Raw genomic sequence first — 16,470 nt, 5'->3', positions numbered from 1 at the left:
AGAGAGAACAGCAAGAACAGAACTGATGCCATATCGGAATTGGAAATATTAACGTGATGAAAAGTGAACGAACAAGTGAATAAATGAAAAAATAACAAATGAGGAATGACAAGATAGGAAAAGAAGGAAGGGAAAGAGAGCGGAGGGACTGGGGAGGAGGATGAGACAGGAGATAGAGACCAACAAACTGATGACTATGGATCACACTTTTTTTTTGCTGATTTTCATCACGAAGGTGGAGCAACAGAAGTGGATAATGAATGTACTTGGAAAGACTACAAAAGGAGGAAGACGAAGGGGAAGAGGACAACGCCCACACACTCACCCACACACCTGCGTTCCACCCACGCACGGCGACACTGTCTTGCCGCGCTTCCCACGCCTCGCCTCTCAGCCACAGCCACGACTCTCGCTGCTTTGCTCCGCTGTTTCAAAACCTTAACGAAACGCTGCGCATTCCACCTTTCCTTATTTAATCAGATCCGCGCCCACTTGAGCATCAGACGCCCACCTCACTCAACACTCACATAAATAAAAATAATAAAGCGTCACTGCAATAATTGTCACGCCTTCCTTCCTTCCTTCCTTATTCTTCATCGACAAGAATTCCAGGAAAGTGTCATTTCGAAACCCTGTCCCCTTACCCGAGTATTGACTGGCTGATGCATCATGGCTTTATGAACGCGCTCATTGGTAGAAAAAGCATTGCAAGTAATTACTTGAGTGGTTCACGCGTCTCAATGCGACTGTTTGAACTCTTCCTGACTGACCAACCACTGCTTGCTATTCACAGCTGAAAAGATCGATTACGTGAACACCTGAGGAACAGCAAATGGAAAATGGACACGTGAAAATTACTACCAGTAGCAGCAGGTACTTCACCTCTTGCTATCGTCCTACAGCTGCCCTGCAACCTGGCCTCTCCAAATAATGGCCGTGGCGACATCTGCAGGATGACTTCACTTCCTGTCGCTCTCTGCGGGGCTTGTAGCGTGCACAGTACACACACACACACACACACACACACACACACACACACAGACAGACATACACACGACAGTCATGAGGAGAGTCTCGCCATGCTCACTGCTGCCGCTGCTGCTGCTCCTGGCGCTTAGTCCTGGAAACGCACCAAGCCCCACCCTGGCCCAGGACTGTAGTGCTGCCGACATGGTAGTGAAGGAAGGACAACCACAAGTCATCAATACCACACAAGTCATCAGGAACGGTGAACGATATGAAGGTCATCTTACGTTGTTTCTGAAGCCTGAGAGCGACTTTGAGGGCGTCCGTCTTGATGTGCAGGCAAGTAACGGCACTCACCACACTGCCTGGTTCCCTGCAGAGGAGGAATGTTTCCCGCGTGATGGCACGTGGCGGGAATTCGAGGCGCGAACATGGAAAACCGAGAATGGGTTTTATTTGGGCTTTATGTCTGGTAGATGCTGGAAGGAGTGCTGGATCAAGATTTTCCAGATAAGCCTCAAGAGCCTCAGCGTGGTGGCGTACGGCCCGTCCAGGTGGAGAAATGAAAAGCCACCCAAGGGTTGTAGCGTCACCTTGGTAAGGCTTTCCCTGCGCATTCAACTGCCCGTCTGCCAGGTGGCTCCATCTACCACCACCAGGACCACAAACGCCACGACCACCATCGCCACGACCTCAGGGGATATTTGGACTTCTAAGCCGACACATGACAACATAATAATCATAGCGTTGTCAGCAGTAGTAGTGTTGGTGATGGTGGTGCTGGTGGCCGTAGTGGTGGTGTTTTGTAAGAAGCGAAGATCTATGCCATTACGTGAGTATTGTGTGTGTGTGTGTGTGTGTGTGTGTGTGTGTGTGTGTGTGTGTGTGTGTGTGTGTTTCAGTTATTCTTCAGAGGGAATTCTTGGACTTATGGTTGTGACCGTTTCTCACTGAACTTAGGCATGAGGAGACTCGTGAGTTATTCCTTTGTGCACAGTATTAAAAGAGACCTGAAAATATATCTAGTTACTTTAAAAATTTAAATTGTACGCACCTGTGTGGAGGCCAGCGGAATCGCCGTCCAGGAGACGAATGGTAGCTATCATAATACTTGATAAATGGGGATTATAATAGTATTGCTGATCTTTTCTTTACCTCCATACTAACGAATGATGATCGTGCTTGCTCCAGAAGCAATATCAGTCAACAATAACCTGCAAACACGAGTTTAACCAAAGCTAAAAAAGGATGTCCACAATTCGCATGACATGCGCACAGTTCGCATGCGACACTATCACTCTCTGCCCCCATCTTGGCTTCCGCCACTCTGACTCCTTGGCTGCTGCTCTCCGCCACACAGCTGCAGCTCATTCCAGGCACATTTCATTTTAGATCTAATCAGTGCAGTAGTTATCTCTCAACATATTTCTATGCATGGAATGTAATGCGACAAGTATTATCATCATGTTATGTGTGTGTGTGTGTGTGTGTGTGTGTGTGTACTACGCATGATACGAGCTTGCCTCTTGCATCCTGTCTCCATAATCCGTTTTTATTCACACCAAATTTGTGGACGTTCCTTGCCTCCACCACCTCCACCACCTCCACCACCACCACCACCACCACCACCACTACCACCACCACCACCAACACTGACTTCTTATTCAGTAATTTTGTTCGTGTTTCGTTCCTCATTATATTTATTCAGCGTAACTGTTTGCAGCAAATGAGGTGAGGTTCCAGCCCGAGCCTGCCGTCGTCAGCCGTCCCCTGCAGTCCGCATCCGGCCAGGGAGGCATTTCAGACCAATACCAGGAAGGCTTTTATTACCAAATCCTGCCTGACCACTCAGCACATCGAGTGATGGTGTCGCAGCCTGTACAGTCCCAGCCTGCCGTCCCCAGCCGCCGCCTGCGGTTCACCCACGGCCAGGAACGCATCCCAGACCAAGATGAGGAACACATCTATTATGAAATCATGCCTGACCTCTCAGCACGCCGAGTGGTGGTGCCGCGGCTTTCACACGACGACGTGCTGCCTGAACTTGCCATGCGACTTCGCTCACCTTTTTACGAGAATGTGTCTCCTGCTGGGGGTGGTGTCTTCCCTCACGGGCACCTAGAGGCTCCGGGAGTCCGTGGGTCACACCTATACGCCACGGTGCTGTAGGCAACATGCGCTGCAGGCTGGAAAATACAACCAGAAGGCTGTGAGGAAACCGATTTCTCTGTTTTGTAAAGGAGCATTAGTAAACAGGGTGTTCCCTCAACGTCAAGCAAGGAACACCTCTCTTTCTCTCTCTCTCTCTCTCTCTCTCTCTCTCTCTCTCTCTCTCTCTCTCTCTCTCTCTCTCTCTCTCTCTCTCTCTCTCTCTCTCTCTCTCTCTCTCTCTCTCTCTCTCTCTCTCTCTCTCTCTCTCTCTCTCTCTCTCTCTCTCTCTCTCTCTCTGCCCTGGTTATAGTACAACACTCGCGTGCTTCTTTCCTCTCGTATCTTTCGTCACAAGTTAACGAAGTAGATGAAAAGGAAAGGAAAGACATCTTGAATGTCTGTACATACAGTTTCAGTTCTGTCTTGCTTTACAAAAAAAAAATCTTGGTTTTAATGATTCCACTGCAGAACATAAGAACGTAAGAAATAAGGGAAGCTGCAAGAAGCCACCAGGCCTACACGTGGCAGTCCCTGTATTAAATATACCTACCTATTTCCACCTATCATCACCATCCATAATTTGTCTAATATTGTTTTAAAGCTCCATAGTGACTCAGCACTAACAATTTGATTACTGAGTCCGTTTCAGTCATCTACCACTCTATATGAGAACCAATTCCTTACTATCTCTTTTTTAAACTTAAATTTTTCAAGCTTGAACACGTTTTTTTGTTGTTCCATCCTGGTTACTGATAATTAAAATTTTGCTTACGTCCCCTTTGTTATAACCCTTATTTTATTTATTTATTTATTTATTTGTTTATTTATTTATTTATTTATTTATTTTTTTATGTAGGAGGGGTATTGGCCAAGGGGAACAAAAATCCAATAAAAAAATGCCCACTGAGATGCCAGTCCCAGAAAAGGGTCCGAAGCGGTAGTCAAAAACTGAAGGATAAGTGTGTTGAAACCTCCCTCTTGAAGGAATTCAAGTCATAGGAAGATGGAAATACAGAAGCAGGCAGGGAGTTCCAGAGTTTACCAGAGAAAAGAATGAATGAATGAGAATACTGGTTAACTCTTGCGTTAGAGAGGTGGACAGAATAGGGATGAGAGAAAGAAGAAAGTCTTGTGCAGCGAGGCCGCTGGAGGAGGGGAGGCATGCAGTTAGCAAGATTAGAAGAACAGTTAGCATGAAAATAGCGGTAGAAGACAGCTAGAGATGCAGCATTGAGGCGATGAGAAACAAGCTGAAGACAGTCAGTTAGAGGAGAGGAGGTGTGGAGACGAAAAGCTTTTGATTCCACCCTGTCTAAAAGAACGGCATGAGTGGAACACTCCCAGACATGTGAAGCATACTCCATACATGGACGGATAAAGCCCTGTACGGAATTAGCTGCTGGAAGGGTGAGAAAAACGTCTCAGGACACCCAACTTCAAAGAAGCTGTTGTAGCTAGAGATGAGATGTGAAGTTTCAGGTTTAGATTATGAGGAAAGGACAGACTGAGGATGTTCAGTGTAGAAGAGGGGGACAGTTGAGTGTCAATGAAGAAGAGATAGTTGTCTGGAAGGTTGTGTCGAGTTGATAGATAGATGGAGGAATTGAGTTTTCGAGGCACTGAACAATACCAAGTTTGCTCTGCCCCAATCAGAAATTTTAGAAAGAACAGAAGTCAGGCGTTTTGTGGCCTCCCTCGGTGAAAAGTTTACTTCCTGACGGGTTGGACGTCTATGAAAAGACGTGGAAAAGTGAAGGGTGGTATCATCATCGCAGGAATGGATGGGACAAGAAGTTTGGTTTAGAAGATCATTGATGAATAATAGAAAGAGACTGGTTGACAGGACAACCTTGAGGAACACCACTGTTAATAGATTTAGGAGAAGAACAGTGACCGTCTACCACGGCAGCAATAGAACGGTCAGAAAGAAAACTTGAGATGAAGTTACAGAGAGAAGGATAGAAGCCGTAGGAGGATAGTTTGGAAGTCAAAGCTTTGTGCCAGACTCTTTCAAAAGCTTTTGATATGTCTATGGCAACAGCAAAAGTTTCACCAAAATCTTTAAAAGAGGATGACCAAGACTCAGTAAGGATAGCCAGAAGATCACCAGTAGAGCGGCCTTGATGGAACCCATACTGGCAGTCAGATAGAAAGTTGTGAAGTGATAGATGTTTAAGAATCTTCCTGTTGAGGATAGATTCAAAAACTTTAGATAGGCAGGAAATTAAAGCAATAGGACGGTAGTTTGAGGGATTAGAACGGTCACCCTTTTTAGAAACAGGCTGAATGTAGGCAAATTTCCAGCAAGAGGAAAGGTAGATGTTGACAGACAGAGCTGAAAGAGCTTGACTAGGCAAGGTGCAAGCACAGAATAGGAGAGACCCCATCAGGACCATAAGCCTTCTGATGGTTTAGGCCAGCGAGGGTACGGAAATCATCATTGTGAAGAATTTTAATAGGTAGCATGAAGTATTAGGATGGTGGAGGAGAGTGAGAAACAAGCCCTGAATCATCCAAGGTAGAGTTTTTAGCAAAGATCTGAGCGAAGAGTTCAGCTTTAGAGATAGATGTGATAGCAGTGGTGCCATCTGGATGAAATAAAGGAGGGAAAGAAGAAGAAGCAAAGTTATTGAAGATGTTTTGGCTAGATGCCAGAAGTCACGAAGGGAGTTAGATCTTGAAAGATTTTGACACTTTCTATTAATGAAGGCATGGTTCCATGCCATTACTTGGCATGGTTCCGGGCAGAAGTATAAAGCGCATGAGATTCTGGTGATGGAAGGCTCAAGTACCTCTTGTGGGCCACCTCTCTATCATGTATAGTACGAGAACAGGCTGTGTTAAACCAAGGTTTGGAAGGTTCTAGGTCGAGAAAAAGCGTGAGGAATGTACGCATCCATGCCACACACTATCACCTCTGTTATGCATTCGGCACAGAGACGGGTCTCTGACACAGAAGCAGTAGTCATTCCAAGTAAAATCAGCAAAATACCTTCTCAGGTCCCCTCAACTAGCAGAGGCAAAACACCAGAGGCACCTCCACTTAGGGGGATCCTGAGGAGGGATTGGAGCGATAGGGCAAGATACAGATATGAGATTGTGATCGGAGACTCCTTCGGAAAAGAGAGGGTAACAGCATAAGCAGAAGGATTAGAGGTTAGAAAAAGGTCAAGAATGTTAGGTGTATCTGCAAGACGGTCAGGAATACGAGTAGAGTGTTGCACCAATTGTTCTAGATCGTGGAGGAGAGCAAAGTTGAAGGATAGTTCACCAGGATGGTCAGTGAAGGGAGAGGACCACTTAAAGACTTCCATCAGGTCCTCCTCTAACCTACGTCTCTCTAAAGAATGTAAATTTAACAGCTTCAATCTCGCTTCGTAAGGAATACTCTTCCTCCCCTGTATCCTTGGTATTGATTCTAATAGATGTATATCCTTCATGTAATATGGGGACCAGAACTGTACAGCGTAGTCTAGATGTGGTTTGACCAGCACCAAATATAACTTTAATATTACTTCGGGCCTTCTACTTTTAACACTCCTAAAAATTCATTCTAATACCCTATTTGCCCTGTTTCTGGCCTCTATGCATTGCTTTCTTAGACGGATTTCAAAGCTAACTATAATTCCTAAATCTTTTTCATACCCTGTACCTACCAGAGTTTCGTTGTTTATTGTGTACCTACTGTGTGGGTTTCCTCTACCTACGCTAAGTACTTTGCATGTGTTGATATTAAACTGCATTTGCCATCTGTCTGTCCATTCGTTCATCCTATCTCAATCTGCCTGCAAGGTGATGGCTTCCGATTTTGACCTAACTGATCTACATGTATTTATGCCATCCACAAATTTATTAACATCATTACTAATTCCACTATCCAGTTCATTGATATATATATTAAAAGCAACAATGGTCCTAATACTGATCCCTGTGGCACACCACTAATTACTTGACCCCACTCGGATTTAGAACCGTTTATTACAACTCTCTGTCGCCTGTCGCCTGTCGCCTGTGGTGTATCATTTGAGGGATTTTGCCTTTGTATAAATTCTTTCAGGTCGGGATCTCTCTACAGGAAACAGGCCAGGACACCAGTGCATGACATATATAGTATATGTATCTAGTCTTGTTTTTTTGCGAGGGTGCTCAACGCAGGTGACCAAATGATTTACCCATAGGTAGGTAGGAATTGGTAGGAACAGAATCTTTGTTAAACATCACGGAAGTTGTCCTTTGTTCATTTAGTACAGGACACTTCTGTCGTGCTTGCAACTTGCACGGTTGTGTATGAAGACTGTTATTCAAGTAATGGCCATAAGGAAGTATATTATACACTGTTAAAATTTCTACATTTACTTCAGTAAAATTAATTGTAATAGTAATCCGAGTTTCTTGTCAGAGCAATTCAATACTTAATCTATACAACGAATTTACACAAAAACACACATAAAATCAAACACAAAATCCTAAATCTAAACATCCTAACAATAAAACACCACACAAATTACTTCCTCCTTTTTCACCTTCATGAAACAATCATTATTGAGACAGCATCACGTAACTTTTAAGCTCCACTTACGAGCACTAGGACGAGCTTGTCCATGTCGTCTCAGGATCCTCTCAGGTCTGAAACCTCTGCAACCTCTCTGCTTCTTCCCCCTGCTCTCTCTGCCTGCAGCCTGCTGTCTGACTACCTCAACTACATGATATTATATACTCTACTTTGCTACATTTTTCCCTTAGAAGCTGTTTCTGTGGTAACGGTGAAAATCCCCTACATTTCACATCATACATATACAATAATACATTTCATACACATGACCTGCCCATAGGCGTGGCAATATATGTTTTTGCCCAATCAGAGTATCAGGGCGGAGTTTGGGTATATGGCACAGTAAGAAGTTAGTGATAGTTAAGACAACAGTAAGTTCCTACAGTACATCTCTCTTTTCACCTCTCTTTTTCTTATAGCATAGGGCCAAAATGATACCCTTGTGGTGGTCGAGTGTTGTGGATGCTCGCGACGTTCCTAGCGGCAGTAGGGAGATCGCCACCACCACACCCAGACCTGCGTTCTACACCCGTCGCCACGCTCATTCACAAAGCCACCAAAACGTAAGTGTACTATAAATTAAGTATGTTGTCGATACAGCGTAATGACATTTGTAATGTAGTTGTAACTAATGATACAAACGTGATGGCAAGACCAATCACTATACTTATAGTGCTAAGTGTTCAATTTATATGACTGCAGGCTTGCCTTGACTCAGAATAAACTATAGCGTGCGCAGCATTTGGGGATTCATTTCACATGTTACAGAGAGAAGCGTCATCATTGTTTTAATTTCCTGCCTATCTATGTTTTTGAATCGATCCTCAACAAGAAGATTCTTAAACATCTATCACTTCACAATCTTCTATCTGACTGCCAGTATGGGTTTCGTCAAGGTCGCTCTACTGGTGATCTGGCTTTCCTTAGTGAGTCTTGGTCATCCTCTTTTAGAGATTTTGGTGAAACTTTTGCTGTTGCCTCAGAGTTTAGACATATCAAAAGCTTTTGATAGAGTCTGGCACAAAGCTTTGATTTCCGAACTACCCTCCTACGGTTTCTATCCTTTTCTCTGTAACTTCATCTCAAGTTTCTTCTCTGACCTTCCTATTGCTGCTGCGGTAGATGGTCACTGTTCTCCTAAATTTATTAACAGTGGTGTTCCACAGGGTTCTGTCCTGTCACCCACTCTCTTCCTATCATTCATTAACGATCTTCTAAACCAAATTTCTTGTCCTATCCACTCCTACGCTGATGATACCACTCTGCACTTTTCCATGCTTTGTCATAGACGTCCAACCCTTCAGGAAGTAAACAGTTCATGCAGAGAAGCCACAGAATGCCTGACTTCTGATCTTTCTAAAATTGCTGATTAGGACAGAGCAAACTTTGTATCATTCAATGCCCCAAAAACTCAATTCTTCCATCTGTAAACTCAACACAACCTTCTAGATAACTATCCCCCTTTTTCATTGACATTCAACTATCCCTCTCTTCTACAGTGAACATCCTCGGTCTGTCCTTTACTTAATCTTAAGTGGAAAGTTCACATCTCATCTCTAGCTAAAACAGCTTCAATGAAGTTAGGTGTTTTGAGTCTTCTCAGTAAACTCTGGGACTCCCTTCCTGCTTCCGTATTTCCTTCTTTCTATGACTTGAATTCTTTCAAGAGGGAGGTTTCAAGACTCTTATCCTTTAGTTTTTGATGACCGGTTTTGGCTCTGTTAGGGGACCGGCATTTAAGTGGGCCTTTTTTTTTTCATTATGATTGTTTCTTTTGAGTGCCATAGCTACATAAAAAAAAAAAAATACAGGCAGAGTGACAGAACAGTACAGCGGAAGGATCCTCCCCACCTGCCACTCCCTACAGCTTGCACTGGCATGGAAATAATTGGGAAAGAACCATGCAGTGGAAAACTGACATGGTGTTCATAGAAGAGAAAGAAAGGAAGTTCCATTATTCACCGTATGGTAAATTATATATACCTGTCTGGAAATTAAGATATTAATGATGAAATCTCGGTCTATAAAATGCATGAGTTATTTTAAGATGAGAAGGAAGAGGAGGAGGATGAGAAGCAGAAGGAAGATAAAGAGAAGTTAAAGGGAAGGAAGATGAATGGGTGACAAACAAAAAATTTTCAATAAGACTATTATAACTAACATGACAACAACAACAACAACGCAACAGAAACAACAACAACGACAACAACATTACCAACATGAACATCAACAACAAAAACGGCAACATCACCAAGATGAACATCAAAAACAACAACGACAACAACGACGACGACAACGACATCAACATCAACAACAACAAGAACAACAAGAACAACAAGAAAAACAACAGCAACAACAACAACAACAACGAAAACAATCAACAAGAACGACAACACCAACATGAACATCAACAGCAACAACAGCAACAACAACAACAACAACAACAACAACAACAACAACAACAACAACAACAATAACAACAACAACAACAACAACAACAATATGAAAATCAGCAACAACAACGACATCAACAAGAACAAGAACAACATCACTAACATCGACATCAACAATGACAAAGACGACAACGACGATCAACAACAACTACAACAACAACAACAAGTACAACAATAACGACAACAACAACGAAAACAACGACGACAAGGACGGCGACGACGAGAACCACAACGACGACGACGACGGCAACGACAACGTTAATGACGACGACGACAGCAATGACAAGAACGACAACAACGACAGTGATGACTATGACAACGACCACAACAACAACAACAAAGACGAAGACAACGACCACAACAACAACGACAACGACGACAACGACAACGACCACAATGACGACAACAACGAGAACGGCAACAACGACAACGACGACAACAACATTGACGACGACGACGATAACGACGACAACTACAACGATGACAACAACGACAATAACGAGAACGACGTCAACAACAACGACGACGACGACTATGACTAAGACAACGACGACAACGACAACGACGACGACGACGACGACTATGACTAAGACAACGACGACAACGACAACGACGACGACGACGACGACTATGACTAAGACAACGACGACAACGACAACGAAGACGACGACGACGACTATGACTAAGACAACGACGACAACGACAACGACGACGACGACGACGACTATGACTAAGACAACGACGACAACGACAACGACGACGACGACGACGACTATGACTAAGACAACGACGACAACGACAACGACGACGACGACGACGACTATGACTATGACAACGACGACAACGACGACGACGACTGTGACTATGACAACGACGACAACGACGACTATGACTATGACAACGACGACAACGACAACGACGACTATGACTATGACAACGACGACAACGACAACGACGACGACGACTATGACAACGACGACAACGACAACGACGACTATGACTATGACAACAACGACAACGACGACGACGACTATGACTATGACAACGACGACAACGACGACGACGACGACGACGACTATGACTAAGACAACGACAACGACGACAACGACGACGACGACGACTATGACTAAGACAACGACGACAACGACAACGACGACTATGACTATGACAACGACGACAACGACGACGATGACTATGACTATGACAACGACGACGACGACGAGAACGACGATGACGATGACTAGGACAACTACGAAGACAACATCGACGACGAGAATGACAACGACGACAACGACAACGACGACAACTACTATGCAAACGACGACGGCGACGATGATGACGACGACGACGACAACAGCAACATCTACGTCAACAGCAATGACAACAACAACAACAACAACAATAACAACGACAACAGTAACAATGACGACGACAACAGCAACAACAAAAACTGCAACTACTACTACTACTACTACTACTACTACTGAAACTACTACTATTACTACTACCACCATCCTACCATTGCGTGAAAGAAAAAATCTGCGAAAAGAGAGAGAGAGAGAGAGAGAGAGAGAGAGAGAGAGAGAGAGAGAGAGAGAGAGAGAGAGAGAGAGAGAGAGGGGGGGGGGGGCGGGACGGGGGTGCGCAAGAGAGAAATACTCGTAGGAATTAGAAGTGTATTGCAAATCTGCTAGGTGACAGACAGAGGGTCGTCTTATCGCGATTCTGCCAGGTGACAGACAGAAGGTCGCCTTATCGTGACTGCAGTGTTACATGCAACAGGTGGATGGATGCATACATACATGAATAGATAAATAGATAAATAAATAACAAAGAAGGTACGACAAAGGAAGGAAAGAGAGAGAAGGGGAAAGAGAATCGAGATAGAAGGGAGATACTACAGTGGGTCTCAGAGGCCGTGTTACATTGCTTTTATGGAGTGACTGACAAACGGATGACGATGGATCACACGTTAACGAGGCTTATTTCAGACACTGTTGATTTTCGTCACTATTGTGGAACAACAGAAATGGATAATGAATGTACTTGGAAAGACTACAAAAGGAAGAAGACGAAGGGAAAGAGGACAACGCCCACACACTCACCCACACACCGCCATTCCACCCACGCACGGCGACACTGCCTTGCTGTGCCTCTCACGCTTCACGTCTCAGCCACAGCCACGACTCTCGCTGCTTCGCTCCGCTGTTTCAAAACTTTAACGAAACGCGCCGCTCATTCCACCTTTCCTTATTTAATCAGATCCGCGCCCACTTGAGCATCAGACGCCCACCTCACTCAACACTCACATAAATAAAAATAATAAAGCGTCACTGCAATAATTGTCACGCCTTCCTTCCTTCCTTCCTTATTCTTCATCGACAAGAATTCCAGGAAAGTGTCATTTCGAAACCCTGTCCCCTTACCCGAGTATTGACTGGCTGATGCATCATGGCTTTATGAACGCGCTCATTGGTAGAAAAAGCATTGCAAGTAATTACTTGAGTGGTTCACGCGTCTCAATGCGACTGTTTGAACTCTTCCTGACTGACCAACCACTGCTTGCTATTCACAGCTGAAAAGATCGATTACGTGAACACCTGAGGAACAGCAAATGGAAAATGGACACGTGAAAATTACTACCAGTAGCAGCAGGTACTTCACCTCTTGCTATCGTCCTACAGCTGCCCTGCAACCTGGCCTCTCCAAATAATGGCCGTGGCGACATCTGCAGGATGACTTCACTTCCTGTCGCTTTCTGCGGCAGTACACACACACACACACACACACACACAGACATACGCACGACAATCATGAGGAGAGTCTCGCAGTGCTCGCTGCTGCCGCTGCTGCTGCTGCTGCTCCTGGCGCTTAGTCCTGGAAACGCACCAAGCCCCACCCTGGCCCAGGACTGTAGTGCTGCCGACATGGTAGTGAAGGAAGGACAACCACAAGTCATCAATACCACACAAGTCATCAGGAACGGTGAACGATATGAAGGTCATCTTACGTTGTTTCTGAAGCCTGAGAGCGACTTTGAGGGCGTCCGTCTTGATGTGCAGGCAAGTAACGGCACTCACCACACTGCCTGGTTCCCTGCAGAGGAGGAATGTTTCCCGCGTGATGGCACGTGGCGGGAATTCGAGGCGCGAACATGGAAAACCGAGAATGGGTTTTACTTGGGTTTTATGTGTGGTAGATGCTGGAAGGAGTGCTGGATCAAGACTTTCCAGATGAGCCTCAAGAGCCTCAGCGTGATGGCGTACGGCCCGTCCAGGTGGAGAAATGAAAGGCCACCCAAGGGTTGTAGCGTCACCTTGGTAAGGCTTTCCCTGCGCATTCAACTGCCCGTCTGCCAGGGGGCTCCATCTACCACCACCAGGACCACAAACGCCACGACCACCACCCCCGCGACTACCGCCACCGCCAAGACACCCACCGCCACGACCACCACCACCGCCACGACACCCACCACTACGACCACCTCCACCACAACCACCACTACCACCACCACCACTACCACCGCCACAACCATCACCTCTAGGACGCCCTGTACTCTTAAGTTGACACAAGACAAGATAATGATCATCGCAGTGTCAGCAGGAGTGGTGGTGGTGGTGGTGGTGGTGGTGGTGGTGGTGGTGCGAAAGAAGCCGAATTCTGTGATATTACGTGAGTAATTGTTTGTGTGTGTGTGTGTGTGTGTGTGTGTGTGTGTGTGTGTGTGTGTGTGTGTGTGTGTGTGTGTGTGTGTGTGTGTGTGTGTTTGTGCAAGATCTCCTTTCTTTCAGCTTTTCTTCATAGTAAATTCTTGCATCTCTGGCCCCATCTTGGCTCCTGCCATTCTGTGACCCTATCATAGTTGCCGCCACTCTCTGGCCCTATCTTGCCTGCCGCCACTCTGGCCACATCTTGGCTGCTGCCACTCTCTGGCTCCATCTTAGCTACCGCCACTCTTTTGCCCCCATCTTGCCTTCCGCCAATCTCTGTCCCCGTCTTGCCTGCCACCACTTTCTGGCCCTATCTTGCCTGCCACCATTCTCTGACCCCGTCTTGGCTGCCACCATTTTCTGGTCCCATCTTCTCTGCCGCCAATCCGTGACCTTATCTTTCCTGCCAATATCTGACCCTTTCTTGGTTGCCTCCACTCTCTGGCCCCCATCTTGGCTGCCACCCTTCTCTGATCCTATCTTGCCACTCACTTTCTGGCCCCATCTTGCCTGCCGCCACTCTTTGGTCCCATCTTTGATCCCACCACTCTCTGGTCCCATTTTGCCTGCCACCACTCTGGCCCCATCTTGGCTTCGGCCACTCTCTGGCCCCATCTTGCCTGCCGCCATTCTCTGGATCCCTCTTGCCTGCCAATCTCTGGCCCCATCTTGCCTTCTGCCACTTTTTGTCCCCATCTTGGCTGCCGCCATTCTCTGGCCCCATCTTAGCCTCCGCTACTCTTTGGACCCCTCTTGACTATCACCACTCTCTGACCCTATTTTTATTGCCACTCTCTGACCCCATCTTGGATGCTGCCACTCTCTGCCCCCATCCTGCCTTTCACTCTGGCCCCCTCTAGGGTGCCGCCTCTCTCTAACCCCACCACCACCACCACCACAGCCATCACCACCATCACTGTTTTTCTCCATCCCATTCTTCAGTAATTCCGTTTGGTTCAGTCTCTCATTATATTCATTCAGTGTAAAGGCGGCGTCACACAGGGCAAATTTCTCCCAACATGTTGGCCATTTTCGTTGGTGATACCGCGAATAGGGATTGGATCATTGTGTTGACGCCTCGTCGTTCTAACAACAGCAAACCCCCAACTAGCATCTCTTAAGCCACTGCACCATGAATTGTAAGGATATTGAGCTACTGGAGAATTGTACTGATGAGGGAACAACGTCGCTGTAAATCTTTCGGTGCACTTGGCCCAGTATCCTTGACACGACCATCCGCATCCTGCAGGCCATACCAGCTGGTCACAGGTCACTCAGGGGTTGGAGTGGCAACAGCGAGGACAGGTACAGCCAACACCCAATGTATTTATAACATGGATCCACTATAGCTCAATTAATATGTGCCAAGCTTTCACACTCCAGCAAAACTGAGCACGGGATTCCATCACGACACTGTATTCATCTCGCCAGCTGCAGTTGTTAAATAAGAGTTATTAATGATTTCACACACCAGATTATCAAATCATAATCACACAATCGCACACATACTTTTTTTTTAGCTTTGTAGTTGACAATTTCTCTCATTAAGTATATATTTTTTACATTCAGTTTATATTTATAGATTGAACACGACAGTCATATGACTCCAAGTGCCCCCAATATGTCCGACAACACAGCCATTTTCCATTCTTCCCGACAATCGAAATTCTGCTGCTCGTTGCTCGTTTTCCCGAACCACCAACAAAAATGGCCAATGTGTTGGAAGATATTAATTTTGCCCTGTGTGACGCCGCCTTAAATGTTCGCAGCAAATATTGTGAGGTTCCAGTCCCAACCTGCCGTCCCCAACCGCCCCCAACGGTTCACCACCTCTAGGAGCACATCCCAGACCAAGACCAAGAAGGCTCCTATTAACAAATGCTGCCTGACCTCTCAGCACGCAGTGATGGTGTTGGGGTCTGCACAAGACTCAGTGGAACCAGTGTACGATGACGTGCTGCCTTAACACGGCGTGCGGCCTCCCTCAACTGTTTACAAGAATGTACCTCCCACTGGTGGCACCTTACTGGCACCTGGAGGCTTCAAGAGTCCGTGGGTTACACCTATACGCCACGGTGCTGTAGACAACATGCACTGCTGTGTTTTTGTAAAGGAGCAGCATTCGGCAGCCTTGTTCCCTCAAGAGTTTGTCAATGATGTCTCGTGATTTGCTTAGCTTGGTTTGTTTTAGCAAAAGTTCTCTTTGTTTGTTTGTTGGATACTCCAAGAGTGGCCTTGGCTAACTGTCGCAGCCCAGTGACCAGTGTGCACTCCCTGCTGGGGCGCCGGGCCAGTGTGCACTCCCTGCTGGGGCGCCGCGCCAGTGTGCACTCCCTGCTGGAAAGCCGGGCCAGTGTGCACTCCCTGCTGGAAAGCCGGGCCAGTGTGCACTCCCTGCTGGAAAGCCGGGCCAGTGTGCACTCCCTGCTGGGGCGCCGGGCCAGTGTGCACTCCCTGCTGGAAAGCCGGGCCAGTGTGCACTCCCTGCTGGAAAGCCGGGCCAGTGTGCACTCCCTGCTGGAAAGCCGGGCCAGTGTGCACTCCCTGCTGGAAAGCCGGGCCAGTGTGCACTCCCTGCTGGAAAGCCGGGCCAGTGTGCACTCCCTGCTGGAAAGCCGGGCCAGTGTGCACTCCCTGC

At 46.4% G+C, this 16,470-nt stretch overlaps 2 protein-coding genes across 2 annotated transcripts; both read left to right on the top strand.

The window, feature by feature from the left end:
• LOC135094004 (uncharacterized) lies at window positions 1–3,890 on the top strand. The gene is made up of 2 exons (XM_063993698.1): window positions 1–1,798; window positions 2,690–3,890. The coding sequence occupies exons 1-2, from the start codon at window positions 1,063–1,065 to the stop codon at window positions 3,133–3,135; spliced, it is 1,182 nt and encodes a 393-aa protein (XP_063849768.1). The 5' UTR covers window positions 1–1,062; the 3' UTR covers window positions 3,136–3,890.
• A 7,890-nt stretch (window positions 3,891–11,780) lies between these two features.
• Window positions 11,781–16,109, top strand: LOC135094005 (uncharacterized). The gene is made up of 2 exons (XM_063993699.1): window positions 11,781–13,794; window positions 15,602–16,109. The coding sequence occupies exons 1-2, from the start codon at window positions 12,858–12,860 to the stop codon at window positions 15,796–15,798; spliced, it is 1,134 nt and encodes a 377-aa protein (XP_063849769.1). The 5' UTR covers window positions 11,781–12,857; the 3' UTR covers window positions 15,799–16,109.
• Window positions 16,110–16,470: the final 361 nt, after the last annotated feature.

The sequence above is a fragment of the Scylla paramamosain genome, chromosome 44 (assembly GCF_035594125.1).
Source record: "Scylla paramamosain isolate STU-SP2022 chromosome 44, ASM3559412v1, whole genome shotgun sequence".
Taxonomy (NCBI): domain Eukaryota; kingdom Metazoa; phylum Arthropoda; class Malacostraca; order Decapoda; family Portunidae; genus Scylla; species Scylla paramamosain.
The sequence above is the reverse complement of the archived record's forward strand: the minus strand, read 5'-3'. Positions and strand labels throughout refer to the sequence as shown.